General features: G+C 52.1%; 1 protein-coding gene across 2 annotated transcripts in view; it reads left to right on the top strand.

The window, feature by feature from the left end:
- The first annotated feature begins 257 nt into the window (after nt 1–257).
- The window catches only part of NECAB2 (N-terminal EF-hand calcium binding protein 2), a 30,425-nt gene continuing 14,832 nt past the window's right edge, over nt 258–15,850 (top strand). For both annotated transcript variants that reach the window (XM_063113122.1, XM_063113121.1), the window contains exons 1-5: nt 258–476; nt 3,559–3,583; nt 9,004–9,112; nt 11,300–11,325; nt 11,496–11,593. In XM_063113122.1, coding sequence (XP_062969192.1) covers nt 258–476; nt 3,559–3,583; nt 9,004–9,112; nt 11,300–11,325; nt 11,496–11,593 — 477 coding nt within the window. The remainder of the gene's footprint in view (nt 477–3,558; nt 3,584–9,003; nt 9,113–11,299; nt 11,326–11,495; nt 11,594–15,850) is intronic.

The following is a 15,850-nucleotide window of genomic DNA, read 5'->3' as shown; positions in this document are numbered from 1 at the left end:
GCTGCCGCGCCCCTCCGGCGGGGGTGGGGGCGGCGGACACGCGGCTCGGGGTCCAGGCGGAGCGCGCACCCCACCCCCCCGCCCCGTCGCCGGGCTCCGGCCCGTCCCCGTGGTGTCCGCGGTGTCCGCGGGGGCAGCGGGAGGAGGGCGGGGCGGCGCGGGCGGCGGGCGGCGCCGGGGAGGGGGTCGCGCGGGGGCGGGCCGCGGGCCGGGCGGGGGTCGGCGGGCTTCCGGGCGGCGGCGGCGGGCGCGGCGCGATGTGCGAGCGGGCGGCGCGCCTGTGCAGGGCCGGCGCGCACAGGCTGCTCCGGGAGCCGCCGCCGCAGGGCCGGGCGCTGGGCGGGCTGCTGCGCTGGGTGGGCGCCAGGATGGGCGAGCCCCGGGCGCCGCTGGCCCCCGACGCCCCCGCCGGCCCCGCCGCCGACCCCGGCCCCGGCCCCGCCTCGCCTCGCGGGGGCACCGCCGTCATCCTGGACGTGAGTACGCGCCGGCCGGGACCAGGAGACCCCCGCCCCCCAGCGGGGGACCCCGACGCCGCCCTGCCCCGTCCCGGCCGGGACCCGGAGCCCCCCTTCTCCCTGACGGGGGACACCCCCCCTGCCCATCCCCCTCGGTGACCCCACGAGGCAGGACCTTCACCCACTCCTCCGCGTCCCTGAGCGCGAGTCCCCAGTACCTCCACGTCCGGGGACGGTCTCCACCCCAGTCCTCTCTCGTCCCTGGACCGGGAAGACCCTCCTCCCTTCCGTCCCTCTGTACACTTCTCGGGATCCCCGCCTTCCCGCAGCCAGGACCCTTGAGCCCCTCGGATCCGGCCACTTCCCCCTACTTTTGTCCTTAGCCAAAGCTCCCACCCCCCGGCCGCCGCCCACCAGCCCCCTCCTCCTCTCCACCCCGGATCCCTGCCCACAGCGATACTTTTCTGAGACCCCCAGCAACGCCTAGCTCTGGGCCCCACCTCTGTGCTCTAGACCCTGAACCCTTCTAATCTCATCCCCAAAAACCCTTTGCCCCCAGACACCGTCACTTTAAAAGTGAAGCCCCCTCCCCACCTGCTATCTTCCTATCTGTCTTTCCGCAGAACCAGAACCTTCGCCCATCAGCCCTGGGCCTGGACCCCTCTGGGCTTCCCCACCCCAACTCCTCTTTGAACCCCCTTCCGTCTTCCATTCCCTTCCCCACTCCCACCCTTCACTACCAAGAACTAGGTCTTCTTCATGGACCCCTCCTAGCTTCTCTGGGACCCAAGCCACCCACGTCTGGGAAGCCCACCGCCCCCTTCTGCCCACCCCACCTGGGAGGGTGGATGGCTTAGGGGTGGGGGACTTCTTGCAGAGAGCTGTAGGCACTGGGGGAATCTTGGGGGTGTGTGCAGCGTGTGGGGGCTGGGGCGCCTCCGCGTGTGTCGTGGGCTTCTGGGAGAGATATGAGTGTGTTTCTGTGTGTGTGCGAGTGTGTACATGTGTGCTACCCACCCCTGGGAGCATGAGGAGCCTGGATTCCCTCTCTCCCTCTCTCCTCTTCTGTGCTCCTGCAATCCATAGTCAGGTCTGGGTGGGGAGGGCTGGACAGAGCAGGGGGAGCTCTGGTGCCCCCAAACACACACACACACACACACAGCGAGACACACACTTGCACAGCTGTCCTCTCTCAGGACCCCAGCAGAGTACACAGCTGAAAGTCCTGGGCTGAGGCCCCACAGACTCAGGCCTGCCTTTGCCCAGGCCCGTCCTGCCTCCTCTCCAGCAGTGATGGAAGTGGGCTCCGAGTCCTCCTCAAGCTGGCCCTGTGCGGACACTGAGCCTCCATGTCCTCCTCTGCGAGGTGGAGCGAGGGAGTGGGGTGTTGCTCTTGCAGACCCCTGGAGCCAGCGCCACCAGATGTCAGCAGTGGCCATGTCATTCATTGTTGAACACTCAGGCTTTGGGGGAACCTGGGAGTACCCAGCTTGGGACCCCAGCCTCGAGGAATTTTCCCAGTTAGGAGCAGGAGTGTGGGGTTCCCAGGCTGGGTATGCCTGGATGATCTGATAACTGCTGCTCCTTCTACCTGAGCCGGGGCACCCAGGACTCAGGGTCCAGCCAGGGGGAGGGCAACGTTTGGGAAGCCCTTCCCGAGCTGCAGCTTTAGCTTGACCACCCAGGTGCCTGTTAATGGCCAAGGGTGCCCCTACCCCATTGCTTGCAGGGATATGGGATGTGGAGGGCCATCTGTCCTTTGCCCCAGGGCAAGGACCAAAGATGGGATGGTTAAAGAGTGTAGTACTTCTTGCATGGTTTACCTCTTCCCAGTCACACCTCCCTGGTGTCTGGGAAAACATGGGGGAGCATGTTGCTGCCCCTCCCTGGGCCTCAGTTTCCTCCTTGCTAAAATAAGCCAGTTAGACTGGGGTGGGAGCCACTTCATGCCCTGAGGTCTTCTCAGACTTTAATGTGCTGGGGAATTAATCCCCTGGGGGTCTAGTTAAAATGCAGGTTCTGATTCGGTGGGTCTGGGGTGCATTTCTAACAAGCTCCCAGGTGAGATGCTACAGAACCTCAAGCCTCTACAAACAGCAAGGTCTGAGCACACAGGCATCAACTCTGATGGTACCTGGGAAGCTTTAAAAATGCTGTTACCTGGGTCTGTCCCAGAGAGGCTGATCTTGTTGCCCTGGGGTGTGGCCTCAGCTTGGGAGTGGGGATGGGGGGGGTCCATGCTCCTCAAGCTCCGCAGGCAATTGTCGTGTGGTGGAAGGGGAGGAACGGCTGCCCTAGAGCCCCATCTGGGCTCCAGCCCTGAGCACAAAGCACCCACCTAACCTTGAGGGATGCAGAATGGCCTGCCCCAGGTATGCACGTGTCACTGGAAATGCCAGGGAAGGAGTTACCTTGTCCCCAAGTTCAGGCTGGGGTTGGGTAGCCTGCTCTCCCATCCCTGACTGATGCGGCTAGAACCTGTCTGCAGCTGGTTTCCTGGGTCCTGGTGCCTGCTTCTCCCCCACCCCAAGAGTAATGCAGTCCAGCCCTTGGCTGGTCCCCTCACCAGGCCCCTTGGGCACCTCCCTTCAGACTTAACCCAGCCTCCCTGGGGAAACCCGCGGAGTGTGGAAGGAGCACGGTGGTAAAGGCTGTGGCTGTCCATGGGACACAAACTCCAAGTGGGCTTGTGTGTGACTGAGCGTTGGGCCGTGGGCGAAGCTGCGTGGAGCGATGGCTGTGGACGTGCACCTGCAGGGACGGGCGTGGGTGTGAGCGTGCAGGCGCACATGTGTGTCTGTCGCTGTGGCTGTGCACAGGCTGGCGGCACAGGAGGGAACAGTGGCTGCTTCAGCTGCGGGTGGCTGGGAGGGCCGTTGCCTGAAACGTCCCTCCCCCTCCCTGGATTCCAGCCCGAGGGTCTCCTCCCCAGGAGGAGGCGGGGGGGAGGGGGAGGGGGGCGGCGGGAATCTCAGCTTTCCCAGGCCCAGAGCTGCTCTTGGGAGAGGAGAGGGATCTCTGTACTGGGTCAGGTCAGAAATCGTAGGAGGGTGCCTGCCCCTCCCCAGCCCAGAGCTGACTCGACCTCTCTTCTCTGCAGATTTTCCGCCGTGCGGACAAAAATGGTGAGTTACCCTCTGCTGACCAAGGACCTGGCTCTTTCCATCCAGACACTTCAGGGGGAAAGGATCAGGGGGTAGGAGACATGGGCAACCTTGAACCTAAAGCTTAAGAGCACAGGACTCTGAAGTCAGAAGGCCAAAGCCTGGCGCTGCTCTGTGCCTTGGTTTCTCAGTAAGATGGGAATCATAACAGCTCCTACATGGTAGGGATGCCGAGTCAGCGAGCTGGTTCTGCAACGCCAAGAACGGGGCCTTGCCCAGTAGGTGCCTGGTGTGCTTTATCCTCCATGCAGCTGGGCTGGACCAGGGTGGGCCAGGCTGGGGCCCAGAGACCACCCTTTAAAGGAAGCCCCCAGCCTCCCTTTAGGCCCTCCATAGGCCTTGGTGCACTTCCTCCTCATAAGCGACCCGGTGCAGTTGGTGCTGTTGCCCCTGTTTTATCCACAGAGTGGTGGGCCAGAGAGGTTAAGTGACTTGCCCCAGGGTTGCCCAGCTGCGTGAAGGAAGCTGAGGCTCTCCTGCAGATCCCCAGCCCTTTTCCCATCTCTCTCAGCCTCCCTAACCCTGTGAGCAGCACATCATCATGGCCAAGGTGTCTGGGCACTCCACTCCTCCTGACTTCTTGAAAAGGCTCCACTCACCGGAGGAAGGCTAGGGGCTTGAGAATAAGGACGTTTACAAAGGCGCATCTGAGCCTCACAGTGGAGATGAATAAAATCACAAAAAAAGTTATGTTATTATAAATACCATAGTTGTCATCAGGCTCAATGCAACTCTTTGTGGATTTTAACCAAGGCAGGTGTCACCTCCAGCCTCATTTTCCCCATCTGTAAAGTAGGATGGTAACGCTTGCCCTGCCCCATTCCCTGGGCTTTTGGGAAAAGCCAGGGAGGAGATGTGGGTGACAGACGTTTTTAAAGAGAATCAAGAGGTGCTCCATGTTTGTTTCTTCATTCACTGAGAAAACACCCGTCGAGTCCCTCGAGTCCCAAGCCTGTGCTGGGGAAAGAGTAGGAAACAGAGACCCTGTCACCTGCCCCCGCCCCCCGGGTGCTGGGTCCCAACACCTCCAGTTCTGGTTCCTGTCCTGCGCAGCTGGAGTTCAGAATGGCAGCTCTGGCCTGGGCCCCCAGCACCCTGCCTCGTCCCTGGGGTTACTGTTGAATTGCCCCCAGTGGCTGTTGGGGGATGAAATGGGAGGCTTTGGGGATGGGAGGGCAGGTGTTCGGGTCCAGGCTGGAATTGCCTGGGGGTGATGGCGACCCTCCTAGGCCTCTGGGGTGAAGCACCATCAACAGCCATTCTGTAGGAAGGAGGAAAGAGGGGGATGCGGGGGAGATTAAGTGTCACTCAAAAAAACAGTAGTAGCACCGTGGCCTAAAACACCTTAAAGATGAGCTGACAGGGGTCCCAGGGCCTATCCGCTTATGTGGGGTGGCAAGATCCTTGCCCGTGTGCTGGCCAGGCTCCTCCAGCAGGTTGTGAGGTCTTTACGGGTAGGGCTTTGGGCTTGTCCCCTGTCCTGAGTCCTCAGTAAACATCTGTACAGTTGATGGATTCACTCTCCCCACCTGCTACGGAGTGTGCATGTGCCTCTGTAACTGCTGCCATGGACCTGAGCGTGTTGCACGTGTGTGTGCACATGTGGCTCTCTGTGCGGCTCCTTAGGTGCCATTGCAGTGTGTACGAGTGGGTGGGAGGCGCCACGTTTCCTTCCTCCCCCTGAGCACAGCTGTGGGGATCCTCAATTTCACTCCTGTGGCCCCCACAGAGGCTGAGCCCACCCCTCCCCCGTAGGTCTTCAGTCCCCCCAGCCATCACTACATGGCCATGGGGGGCTGTCACCAGGGTTACTGCGGGTGTGAGATGTCGGTTGCTGTGGGAGGTGAGGCTGGGCCCCTCCTCTGTCCCCTCCGGCGCCTGACTCCCTGAGTTCACGTCTTGACTCGGTCTCTTACCAGTGCTGACCTCAGGCAAGCCACCAAACTCCTGGGCCTCAGTTTCCCCATCTGTAAACGGGAATGATAATAGCGGAACCTACCTAGAGCGCTGTCTGAGGGTAGAGAGTTGAGCTCCTAGCTTGGAATAAATCAGTTGATAGGCATTGAATGCCCTGGCAAATGCCCCTGTTCCGGGCCTCTGCTAGCTTGGCTTGTCAACGGGTGTTTGATTTCTACCCTGTGCTCAGCGGGGAGCTGACCATCTGGGGGTGCTGCCAGCAGTCATTAACCATCTATCACGCACCAAGACTTAAATGGACTTTCTCCTCAGATCTTCACTATGATCCTGCTGGGATAGGAAGTCTCAGCCCTCCCCGCTTTTTCCAGAAGACAAAAACAAGGTTTGGAGAGGGCAGGTGATGTTTTTCAGGTGATCAGGGGCAGTGGTTCTGATTCAACCCAGCAGTTTGAAAGCATTGTGTAGGTGTGGGAATGGGAGTGGGCATGGAGCAGCCCTGGAAGCAGGTGTGCGTGCAGGTATGAGGACAGGTGTATGGAGGAGTGGGTACAGCTGCAGACATGGTATCCATGCACATGGGCGCACGAGCACACACACATGATTGTTTAACACAAGCCGATGCTGGCCCTGTCTGGGCATCCAGGGGTGGACTGAGAGGAGCCTCGGGGATGGCAGATGCGAGTGTGGTCTCAAACTGGGCCCCAGGCTGCGGGTTGCAGCTATAGAGATTACAGAGCAAAAGCTCGGGCCTATCCCATTGTGGAGGCTGTGGTGGACACGGGACGTGCAGTCCTGAGGGGGATGTTAGAGCGAGGGGCTGGCCTGGCAGCCTGGTGTATAAGCCCAGAAGGGCGGCATGTGGCAGCTGGCAGAGGGGTGCAGACAGTGTTTCTCTCCAGGGACAGGGATGATAACAGGCTCTTGGCATTTGAAAGGTCACAGTGACAGGCTGAGCTCGTGCTAATTAGCACAGACACCTGCAAATGCCCCACTCGGGTCTCTGCCGGAAGTGGAGGTGCCAGGGCCACTTGGCTCCTCTAATTGGACCAGAGGCCTGGGCAGGGGATGTTTTTCTCTCATTAGCCAATATGAGTTCATTAGGCCTGTGGTGGGACATTCAGGGTAAATGTCAGCTGAGAAGGCTTTGTGATGAGGGGACCTAGTGGGCCTCTCTGCCTATTGTCCCTGGGTGCAGAGGGGACTGAGGTGCCTAGACAGGCAGAGGAGATGGAGGCAGCCAGAGAGAGGCTGGGGGGTGGGGCGGGCTGGGATTCCCTGTCCCTCACCAAAACGGGTGGGGGCGGGATGTGCTGGGTTGGACTCAGGAGTCAGATGGCCCGATTCAAACTCCACTGTAGGACCGGGGCAAGTCTCCTAATGGCTCTGTGCCTCAGTTTACCCTTCTGTAAAATATGGGTGATAGTACTACCAACATCATGGGTGTTACGAAGACTAAAGGAGTGATCACATGGAAAGAGCCCCATGTATTGATTGCTATTCTGTGATGGGACTCCTGGTTTTTATCTTCAGTCTTGCCAGAGAAACTTAAGAAGTCTCCTGTGTCCCAGAATACAGAGGCAAAACTTGGATTTCATGTATCTCACAGCTGATTTTGTGGATTTTCATGGTTGGTTTTGGAGTCTTTTGTTTATGTATGTGGGGTTGCTTTGGTGGTTTTTTTTTTTTTTTTTGGTCTTGTTTTTGAAAGTTGCAATGCTCTCTCCGTTACCTTGAAACTTGGGCCAGGATGTCGGAGTTATATCGGGATGTTGCCCTAGCCACCCATGCACACCCACGTTCATATTCTCTCTCTCCCAGCCCCTGCCACTTCATGCCTGATGGGTCCAGAGAGAAATCATGTGGGGTGAAACCACAGCCAGGTCTGAGAACCCCGCTCTCCTGAGCTTGTACTCTTTCCTTACTTTGAACCTGGGCAGAGCTGCTGGGAGTAGAGACAGAAGCACTAGAGCCTTTAAAGTTTAATGGCTTTCGGTCTGAAGCCATATAGGTCTGGCGTGTGTGGTTGGGTGGGTTGTGCCCTGCACTAGGATACACACATGAGGGAATGGAAGGCCCCAAATCCAGGCTGCATTCCACTCCCTGCCCACGTGCCCTGACGCTGGGCTCCATTGCCCCCACTGCAGGAAGGCACATCTCTTTTTAATCCGCATGAAAGTGCCACGTGGACTCGCGGGGGTCCCTGTCCCAAGCACCTGGCCATGATTGCAGACTCTCTGGAAGTAAAGGAAGGGGTCCATGTAGAAAGGGTGGGGCCAGGAGATGCTGTCATGGGTTAACCCTTCTCCCTGACCTCCACTGCTTCTCACAGACATAGTTTCCCTTCAGGTGGAGCATGTGTGATTTTCTTAGATCCTTGGGGACAGGGTGGTGGCTGCAGGACGGGAGTGGGGGTGGGGGTTGGCTTGCTGGAGTTTGCTCAGCAGGTTTGTCCAGGTGGGAGAAGCTGAGGGTAGAAGCTTGGGGACTGCTTTTCCTGGAGTCACTGATCTGCTCGAGCCACCTCCCTCAGTAGCCCAATCTGACCCGAACGCAGAAGACCTTCCTAGTAGGGCCCAAAGTGCCCCCAGCGATACTGGTGCCCAGAGCAATCGCAGATGGAGAGAGAAGAGGGTGAGACCGAGGGACAGGAGCAAGAGGAACAGGGGGCATGGCTCAGTTGTGGGGTCCCCCTCAGCATCCCAGAACCACAGCCTCCAGCCTGGATGGAGGCCTGGGCAGTGCTGGGCATCTTGATGGCTGCATCTGTGGCCTGGGAGACAAGGTGACAGTAAGAACTCCATGCCAACCCTTGGCAGGTGTCTTATGTCTGACCACACAAAAGCCGCCTCAGGGAAAGGCCTGGAGTTTGCTGTACAGGTGAGGCAGAGGAGAGAGAAGTTGTTCCCACTCCCAGGGTCAGGACTTAGGTTCTGGGGTTGGAGTGATTTCAATGTGGGGAGACGTGGGCATTCGGAAGCAATAGAGTGAGGTGGTTCACCAGGCTGCCTGGCTTTGGATCTACCTCTTACCAGTGGTGTTACATTGGGCACATGACCAAAATTGAGCTCCCTTAAATAGCACCTACCTCCAAGTGCTTTTCTGAATTGAATGAGAGAAGATTGCCTGGCAGGGAGCAGATACTCTAAATTTGTTGAATGCACGTAAAATGTCTGGTACATAGTGAGTCCCCGTAACCTAGCTGGTGTGTTCTTTGTTTGATTTGGGGATTATCTGTAAATAGGCACTTGTCTGTTGGTTTGGGGATTAGCTGGATGAGTCAGTGATGCTCTGTGGACTGGACTTTACTGGTTAATATGGGAATTAGCTAGGTGGGCAGAGATTGGAGTTTAGTTTGGGAATTGGCTAAGTGAAAAGAGATTATCTGTGTTTATCTGTTTGCTGGGGAATTGCCCGGATTTGGGGGCTGTGTATGCACTGGCCTCTCTCTTCTTCCTTCCTCGCAGATGATGGGAAGCTGTCCTTGGAGGAATTCCAGCTCTTCTTTGCAGATGGTGTCCTCAATGAGAAAGAACTCGAGGATCTCTTCCACGCAATTGACTCCGACAACACCAAGTGAGCCCAAGTCCTGGTTGTCAGAGCAGGGGTGCGGGGGGTCCTGTGAGGGAGGCATCCTCCTTCTGATCTAGGAGCAGGGGGCAGGAGACCTGAAGATTCCCAAACTTGCTAATCCAAAAGTCAGCTCTGTTTGGCCTTCACTGCCCCTCATGTGTTGGGGAGTGGGCAAATTGATATTGCACTGGCTACTATCGCAAGTTTGTCTTTTCTGAGCACACATGGCTAAGCAAGGAGAGAACCCCGATTCTGCACAGGATACACAGGATAACAAAAATGGGAATTTGGCAATGATTTCATCCTTCTGCTCACTCCACCCAGTCAGACTCCGACCCCAACCCTAACACCTTGTGCTTTCTCCCGATCCCAACGGTAACTGAGGGGTTGAGCCTCACCTTAACACTAATGCCCATTTTAAACCAAAATGGAACCACGTACTAAATCTACTAATCCTAACTCTAACCCTCACCCTACTTCCTACCCTTGGACCTAATTAAACCTTTTCTCCAACCCAGTCATAACCCAACCTGCATCTCAGAATCAGCCATATCTGTCTCCAACCCATCTGTAAATCAAGTGCACACCCTACTCAAATTTACCCTTGACCGTTTGCCAACCTTAACTCCATCTCACCCTTTCCTTGGGATTCCCCAGACAGGATGAAGCCTGAGCCCCCTCCTCATCCCCATTTAGGTGAGATCAGAGCCCCTACCTGGTCATCATCTTCAGGCCCACTCAGGTGATAAGGACCGGAGTTCCCCGGGGGCTGCTTGGAGCAATTTGATAAATTGGGATCCCCTGAGACTGGCTAGAGATGGTCTGGACAAGGAAATACCAGAAAGCTAATTTGCAAGGGACCTGGTATCATGGTGGCCTGGACCAGAGGTTGAGGCAGAGAGTTTCCTGAGAGGCATTGGCTGGGGACCAGATTGGGGCAGATAGAGTCGGTATTCCTGACTGGGAAAGGTTACTTTAAAGAAATGGCTTCAGGCTGCAGACTCAAGAGTGGAGGGCTTTGTTTCTGGAGCCAGATGGAGGTTTCTGAGCTATTCCTGCAGCCTCCTGGGGAGCTTTGAAGGGGTCTAGGCAGGTGCCCACTGATTTATTCATTCTCATTCAGTGCTTTTGTGTTGGGCCAGCAGGAAGGTGGGGGAAGAGGGGAGAGAGAAAGAGGCACTGGTTTGAGAGTTTAACCACGAGAGTAAATGGGGGTGAGTGGGGTTTAGGGCAGACTAACTATTATGGAAGGTCAAAACTCTTTCAACCTGCTCTTCAGCCTTCCACGGTGTGTGAGCTACAACATCAGCTCCTTGTATGCTAAATAGACTTTCTGCCAAAACAATTGACATGAATCAGAAAGATTTGTGAAATGCAAGTTTAAACAAAATTGCAGGCTTCTTTTCTGCAGGACTTGTCAGAACTCTGAATGAGCAGAAGACGAGCACTGGCATCGTCTGAGCCCAGATTTATTTGGTCACAGAAGCCTTTTATCTAGAAGCATCTCGTTGAACCTGGATTCCACAAGCACACTATCCTCAGCCAGCCTCCTCCTCTATCACATGAGGGAACTGGGCCCAGAGAGGGGAGGGTTATCAGGACCTGCCCGGACACACAGGGCCCTTGACTGAGGGTACGCCTCTGTAAGCTCCGCCGTGGCATCTTGTTCTCGAGGCTGGTGTGTGCACCCTCACCACCGGGAGTAGCGTTCTCATGCCCGAGAAAGGGCAGGATCCTGCTCCGTGCTGTAGGAAGGAGGGTGTGGGTGTGGGACCCAGGGGCTAGGATGAGACGAGGAGGGCTGTGCCAGAGGCCCGGAGACCCCAGGACCCAGCAGGCAAGGATGCCTGGGGTGGGTCAGATGATGAGTTTTGTCAATAGCCTGTAATAGTCCTGCCCTCCATCCTTTCTCTCCCCTTTCCATGGCGCAGCCCCACCCTTGTTCCTATCTGTTCATGATGTGGTCAGGAGACTTTGGGAAAGAAAACAGAAATGGAGTGGGTAGCATGGGGGGGTCATTTACCTGCTGCTCCCTCATCTGTAAAGTGGGGCTCATGGTGCCAGTTCAGCATAGGATGAAAAGAGGGGCGCAGTGAGGATTGCAGAGTGCACAGGGCGTGCACACTTTGGAGGGGCATGGACAGGCCTGACACTCACTCTCTCTCTCTTTCTCTCTTTCTCTCTCTGCAGCCATGTGGACACAAAAGAGCTGTGCGGTAGGTGCCTGGCTGTGCAGGAACCAAGATGCGGGTGTGGGAGGGGGATTGGGGGAAGAAGGGCCCAAAGGAGGGGAGAGGCAGTGAGGGGCATGGGCAGGATTGGTGGGGGGCCTGGTAAGAGGGACAGAATCCCCTGTGACCCCTGACCTTTGCCTTCCTTCCCCCAGATTACTTTGTAGACCACATGGGGGACTATGAAGATGTCTTGGCCTCCCTGGAGACCTTGAACCACTCTGTCCTGAAGGCCATGGGCTACACCAAGAAGGTCAGCGGGTGTGGGTGGCCCCGGGGGTCCAGGGCCTTAGTGCTGGTTTGGTTCCAGATTTTCCCGGGCATCCTCACCCAAGGGTGCCTGGGTTTACAATGACAGCTGCTGGGTGGGCTTGGCTCGGGGCTGGGCTTTGCTTGGGGTGTCTCGAAGGAGCTGAGGTCAGCTGTGAAGTGAGCGGAGTGGCTTGGCGAATGGCCCTGTCCATTCGACCTCTGGTTTGGAACATGAGGCTCTTTCTCAGCATCAGGCCTGATCTTGGGATGGAGTCCTAGGAAGGGTGGCACCCGTCACTCTAAGCCCTGAAGGGTCCTTGGGCAGGCATTACACCTGATGAACCCATGCCCTCTGCAGCAGGCCTAGGATGCTGGAAGCAGGGGCGGTGGGGGTGGGGGGGCATGCTTCTGAACTTGACCAAGGGATTTATCATATGAGAGTCTGGGGAGGCAGGGAGACATGAGCTGAGCAATGGAACTGTCAGGAATATTGGGAAGGGGCTGCATGTTCTGGAGAGAGGGACCCGATGTGGCCTGCAAGTCTCTGCCCATGGTCCTGTCACCTCCTCCTCTGTGTTGATGCCCTGCGGGAGCTCAGAAGAGGCCAGCCCCATCTGCTGGCTGAGGCCAGGGAGCTCAGCTGATAAAGTCAGCCAGACCTGGCTGAAGGACCAAGCTGGTGATTTCTCTTTCTGAGCCTCAGTTTCTCCAGCTGTGAAATGGGAGTGTCTACTTTATAGAGTCCTTGAGAGAAGTAAGGCCTCTAAGCTGCTTAGCACAGGGCCTGGCACAGAACAAAGGCAAGTACTAGTTCTTATCATTAGGCTCCTATTGTATGCCGAGGCATAGGTTAAAACCAATTTTGTATGTTTTTCCAATGCTACTCAGTTACTGCCTACCACATGTTGGGGAATCCCTTTCTTCCCATATATCCAAACATAGCTGGGCCTAATCCACATTTCCATTTGTGTCCTGATGTCATACTGTTTTGAGTTGTTGTTTTAAAGTATGTTTTAATACAGTATAAGACTGACTCCCTATAATTGTTTGTCTTTCCGTTGTTTGATATCCTGACATATCAAGGTGGGTGGTGGATTAGAAAGGAGTATGGAAAGTTCCTAGACTTCAGAGTCACCCAGACAAAGGAGCCAATCCCAGCTCCACTCCCCATACACCCATGGGCGACAGGGCGATTGAAACCACCTCCTTGGACCCAGGCTTTCTCATCTAGCAATGGGGCCACTTCCTAGCAATGTTGTTGCAAGGCGTTGATAACATCCGACTTGCTCCTCTGTCTTTGGTCACGCTGTTCAGCAACATGATGTAGTTCTCCATCAAGGAAAGGACCTTAATGTCTACCAGTACAACTTAGACCAGCTTTACAGATTTTGCTCCCAGAAGTCATACACAGATGAGGTCAGGGGTGGTCTTTGGTGAGTTTTTAGTGGCAGGTCATTGCAGAGGTGATTGGGATTTCTTTTTCTTGCATATTTGCTAACTGGTGTTTCTTTGTAGAAATGCAGCTAATTGATTTTTATTCTAAATGCTTTTCTTGTATCCATTGATTTTAGTCGACTTCTTTGCTTTTGTCGAGATGCATTGCGGCATCTGTTATTAGTATGGTTATCTGCACTTCTGACATGTGCTTCTCTGTTTCACTGTTATGTCCTGTTGCACTTTCACCAGATTCTAAAACACCATGATGACACCAGACCAGGCATTCTTGTTTTGCTTCTGGTTTCCAAGTGCATCTCTCTAGTGTTTCTTCACTAATTATAATATTAACACCAGCTCTTATGTTAGAATCTTCTTTGGCATGTTGAAGAAATGTTTTTGCATTCCCTTTGTTAAATTATGTCTTAGGAGATGGGAGTGAATTTTTTCAAATGCCTTTTTGGTATTTTTAAATGATGATATGACTTTTCCTAAGGTATTGACGGGGTGGATTCTATTTTTAGATTCTCTCATATTGAACAATCAATCCTCAGCTCCCTGTCATCAATCCAAATTGGCACATTATTCTTTTATCACATTGCCAAGTCCTTGTCACTAGCTGAGCATTTTATCTCTGTCTCCAGTGGGAACTGAGATCAGATGATAGTTTGGGAATGAATTGTGAGGTGGTTTTGATTGTTTTCTGTATGTGAATCAGCTTCTCTAACATGCAATTATTTTTCTATTCAAAAATAGGAAGAATTTATCCATAACTCTTGGGCTAAGGCTTGAGAGAGGGGAGGATATTATTTTAAGTTATTTTAAGGTCAACCAAGGTTTTAGTCAAGTTTTTTACTTTTTGTGTCCATTTTAGTATATTTTTAAACAAAACTGTCCTGGACATGTTCGGTTTTATGATCAGTTATGCGTAGTACGTTCTTAAGATTATTTTTAAAACTCTCAAACATTGTTTGACACAAAACAGGCACCTAATACAGATTAAGGTCAATAAAATATCTGCTGTTATAGATCAGGTCTCATTTTAAATTTGATCCTGTTTTCCTACATTTTAAAACCTTATATTTGACAGTATGCCCACTTTAATTAGCAGTTTCTAATAACCAGCCTCTGACACATTTATTTAAATTTCATGATGTTTCCTAATTTATTTTTCGTTCCTCATTATTATTTCTTTCCAACATTTCCTTGTTTTTGTTGTTGTTTGCTGTTCTTTTTCATGTGTGAAATGGAATGCTTAAATTTTTTTTGATAACAAAGTTTGAAATTTTAAAAATTTACCTATGAATGATATTTTCACGGCAACCATACATCTTAATGTGTAATATTTTCACTCTCACAGTTCTCTGAATAGTCTCTTATGTTCTCATTTATTTCTCATTTCATTGTGTTACGATAACATTGAGGGACCGGTGAGGTTTCTACTCTATTTTTCTAATGTATTGAGATATCTTCATTATATAACATCTTATTTGTTTTTAATAACTATCTCATGGGTGCTTGAGAAGATGTGGCTTTTGCTTGCAGAATATCAGATTTGAAAATAGCTATCCTTGCTTTGTTATAAAATACATGCTATTAAAAGACAACTTTTTTAAAAGGTGAATTGTGTTTCTTCTACAAATGTTAAATGGACATGACAAATATTTTCTTTAACTCATTAATTAATGTGAGAATCAGTAAGATGTTACAATGGGCTCAAAGGAGAATTCAGAGAACACAGGCATATATATGTATATGTGGCAAGTAGGAAGTCTGAGATGAATTTGTGAATAAATGCAAAACTGGTCACTATCCACAGGGCATCAATCAGTTGCATTCTGCTAGACAAAATTCATTTGCGTTTCTGTGGATGAGAATTGTTTAAATTATTATAAATTTTCTGCATCTTAAGACTTTTAACAGTAGCTCTAAAACAAGGAAAGACTTAGATAATACAGGAAAGTATACTAGATGAGAAACCCAGGAATCCTTTTTGCCCACTTCAAAGACTTTCACAATTTTTCCTGACAATGCCCTCTGCATCCCTGTTTACTATTGTCAAATTTATCTGTCCTGTGGGACCATGGTGAGCTAATTTCTTACACTAAATTGTGTTTTGGCATTTAATAAGCTTTGTATTTCTAACAGCTTTACTTTTTATACTATTAGCTATGTTGTTTCATGTGTGTACTTTTGTTATAATATTTTTACTATATAAATCATACATATTTGATTTGCAAAATTTAGGAAGTAGAGAAACGTAGAAAGAAAAATTTCAAATCACTTCTAATTCTCACTACCCCTAACCACTGTTAACATTTTAGTTTACCTTTGTGCTTTTTTCCATGTGTGTTTCTTTCATATTTTTCATATCATACCATGTACATAAAATTATTTTCTGCTTTATTACCTAATATTTTAAAACTTTTTTCATGTTAAAACTGTACAAGAGCATCATTTTAAATATTCTTATTTAAATTTACTTATTTTTCCTCTCTTGTTGGGCGTATTAGTTATTTCCAGGTTTTTGATATTATGAATAATTCTGTAATTAATACCCTGGAACTTACATATTTGTCTATGCTTTGCACTGTTTCTTAAGGTTAGATTATCAGAATTGGGGAATTACTGGGTTAAAAAATACAAGCAGTTTAAAGCTCTTGACATATAGCAAAATTGCTTTATAAAACATGGCTGCATCCATCAAGTCCCCCATAGCTGTGTCTGTAGCAATATCCTCTCTTAGTGCTTGAAGATTTAAAAATATCATGTCCTTGTTTTGTCCACCCCTTTTGTCATTCATTATATTCTGACCCGTCTCAGC

Source organism: Cynocephalus volans, chromosome 10, assembly GCF_027409185.1.
Source record: "Cynocephalus volans isolate mCynVol1 chromosome 10, mCynVol1.pri, whole genome shotgun sequence".
Classification (NCBI taxonomy): domain Eukaryota; kingdom Metazoa; phylum Chordata; class Mammalia; order Dermoptera; family Cynocephalidae; genus Cynocephalus; species Cynocephalus volans.
Note: the sequence above shows the minus strand (reverse complement) of the source record. Positions and strands in the feature narration are given on the sequence as shown.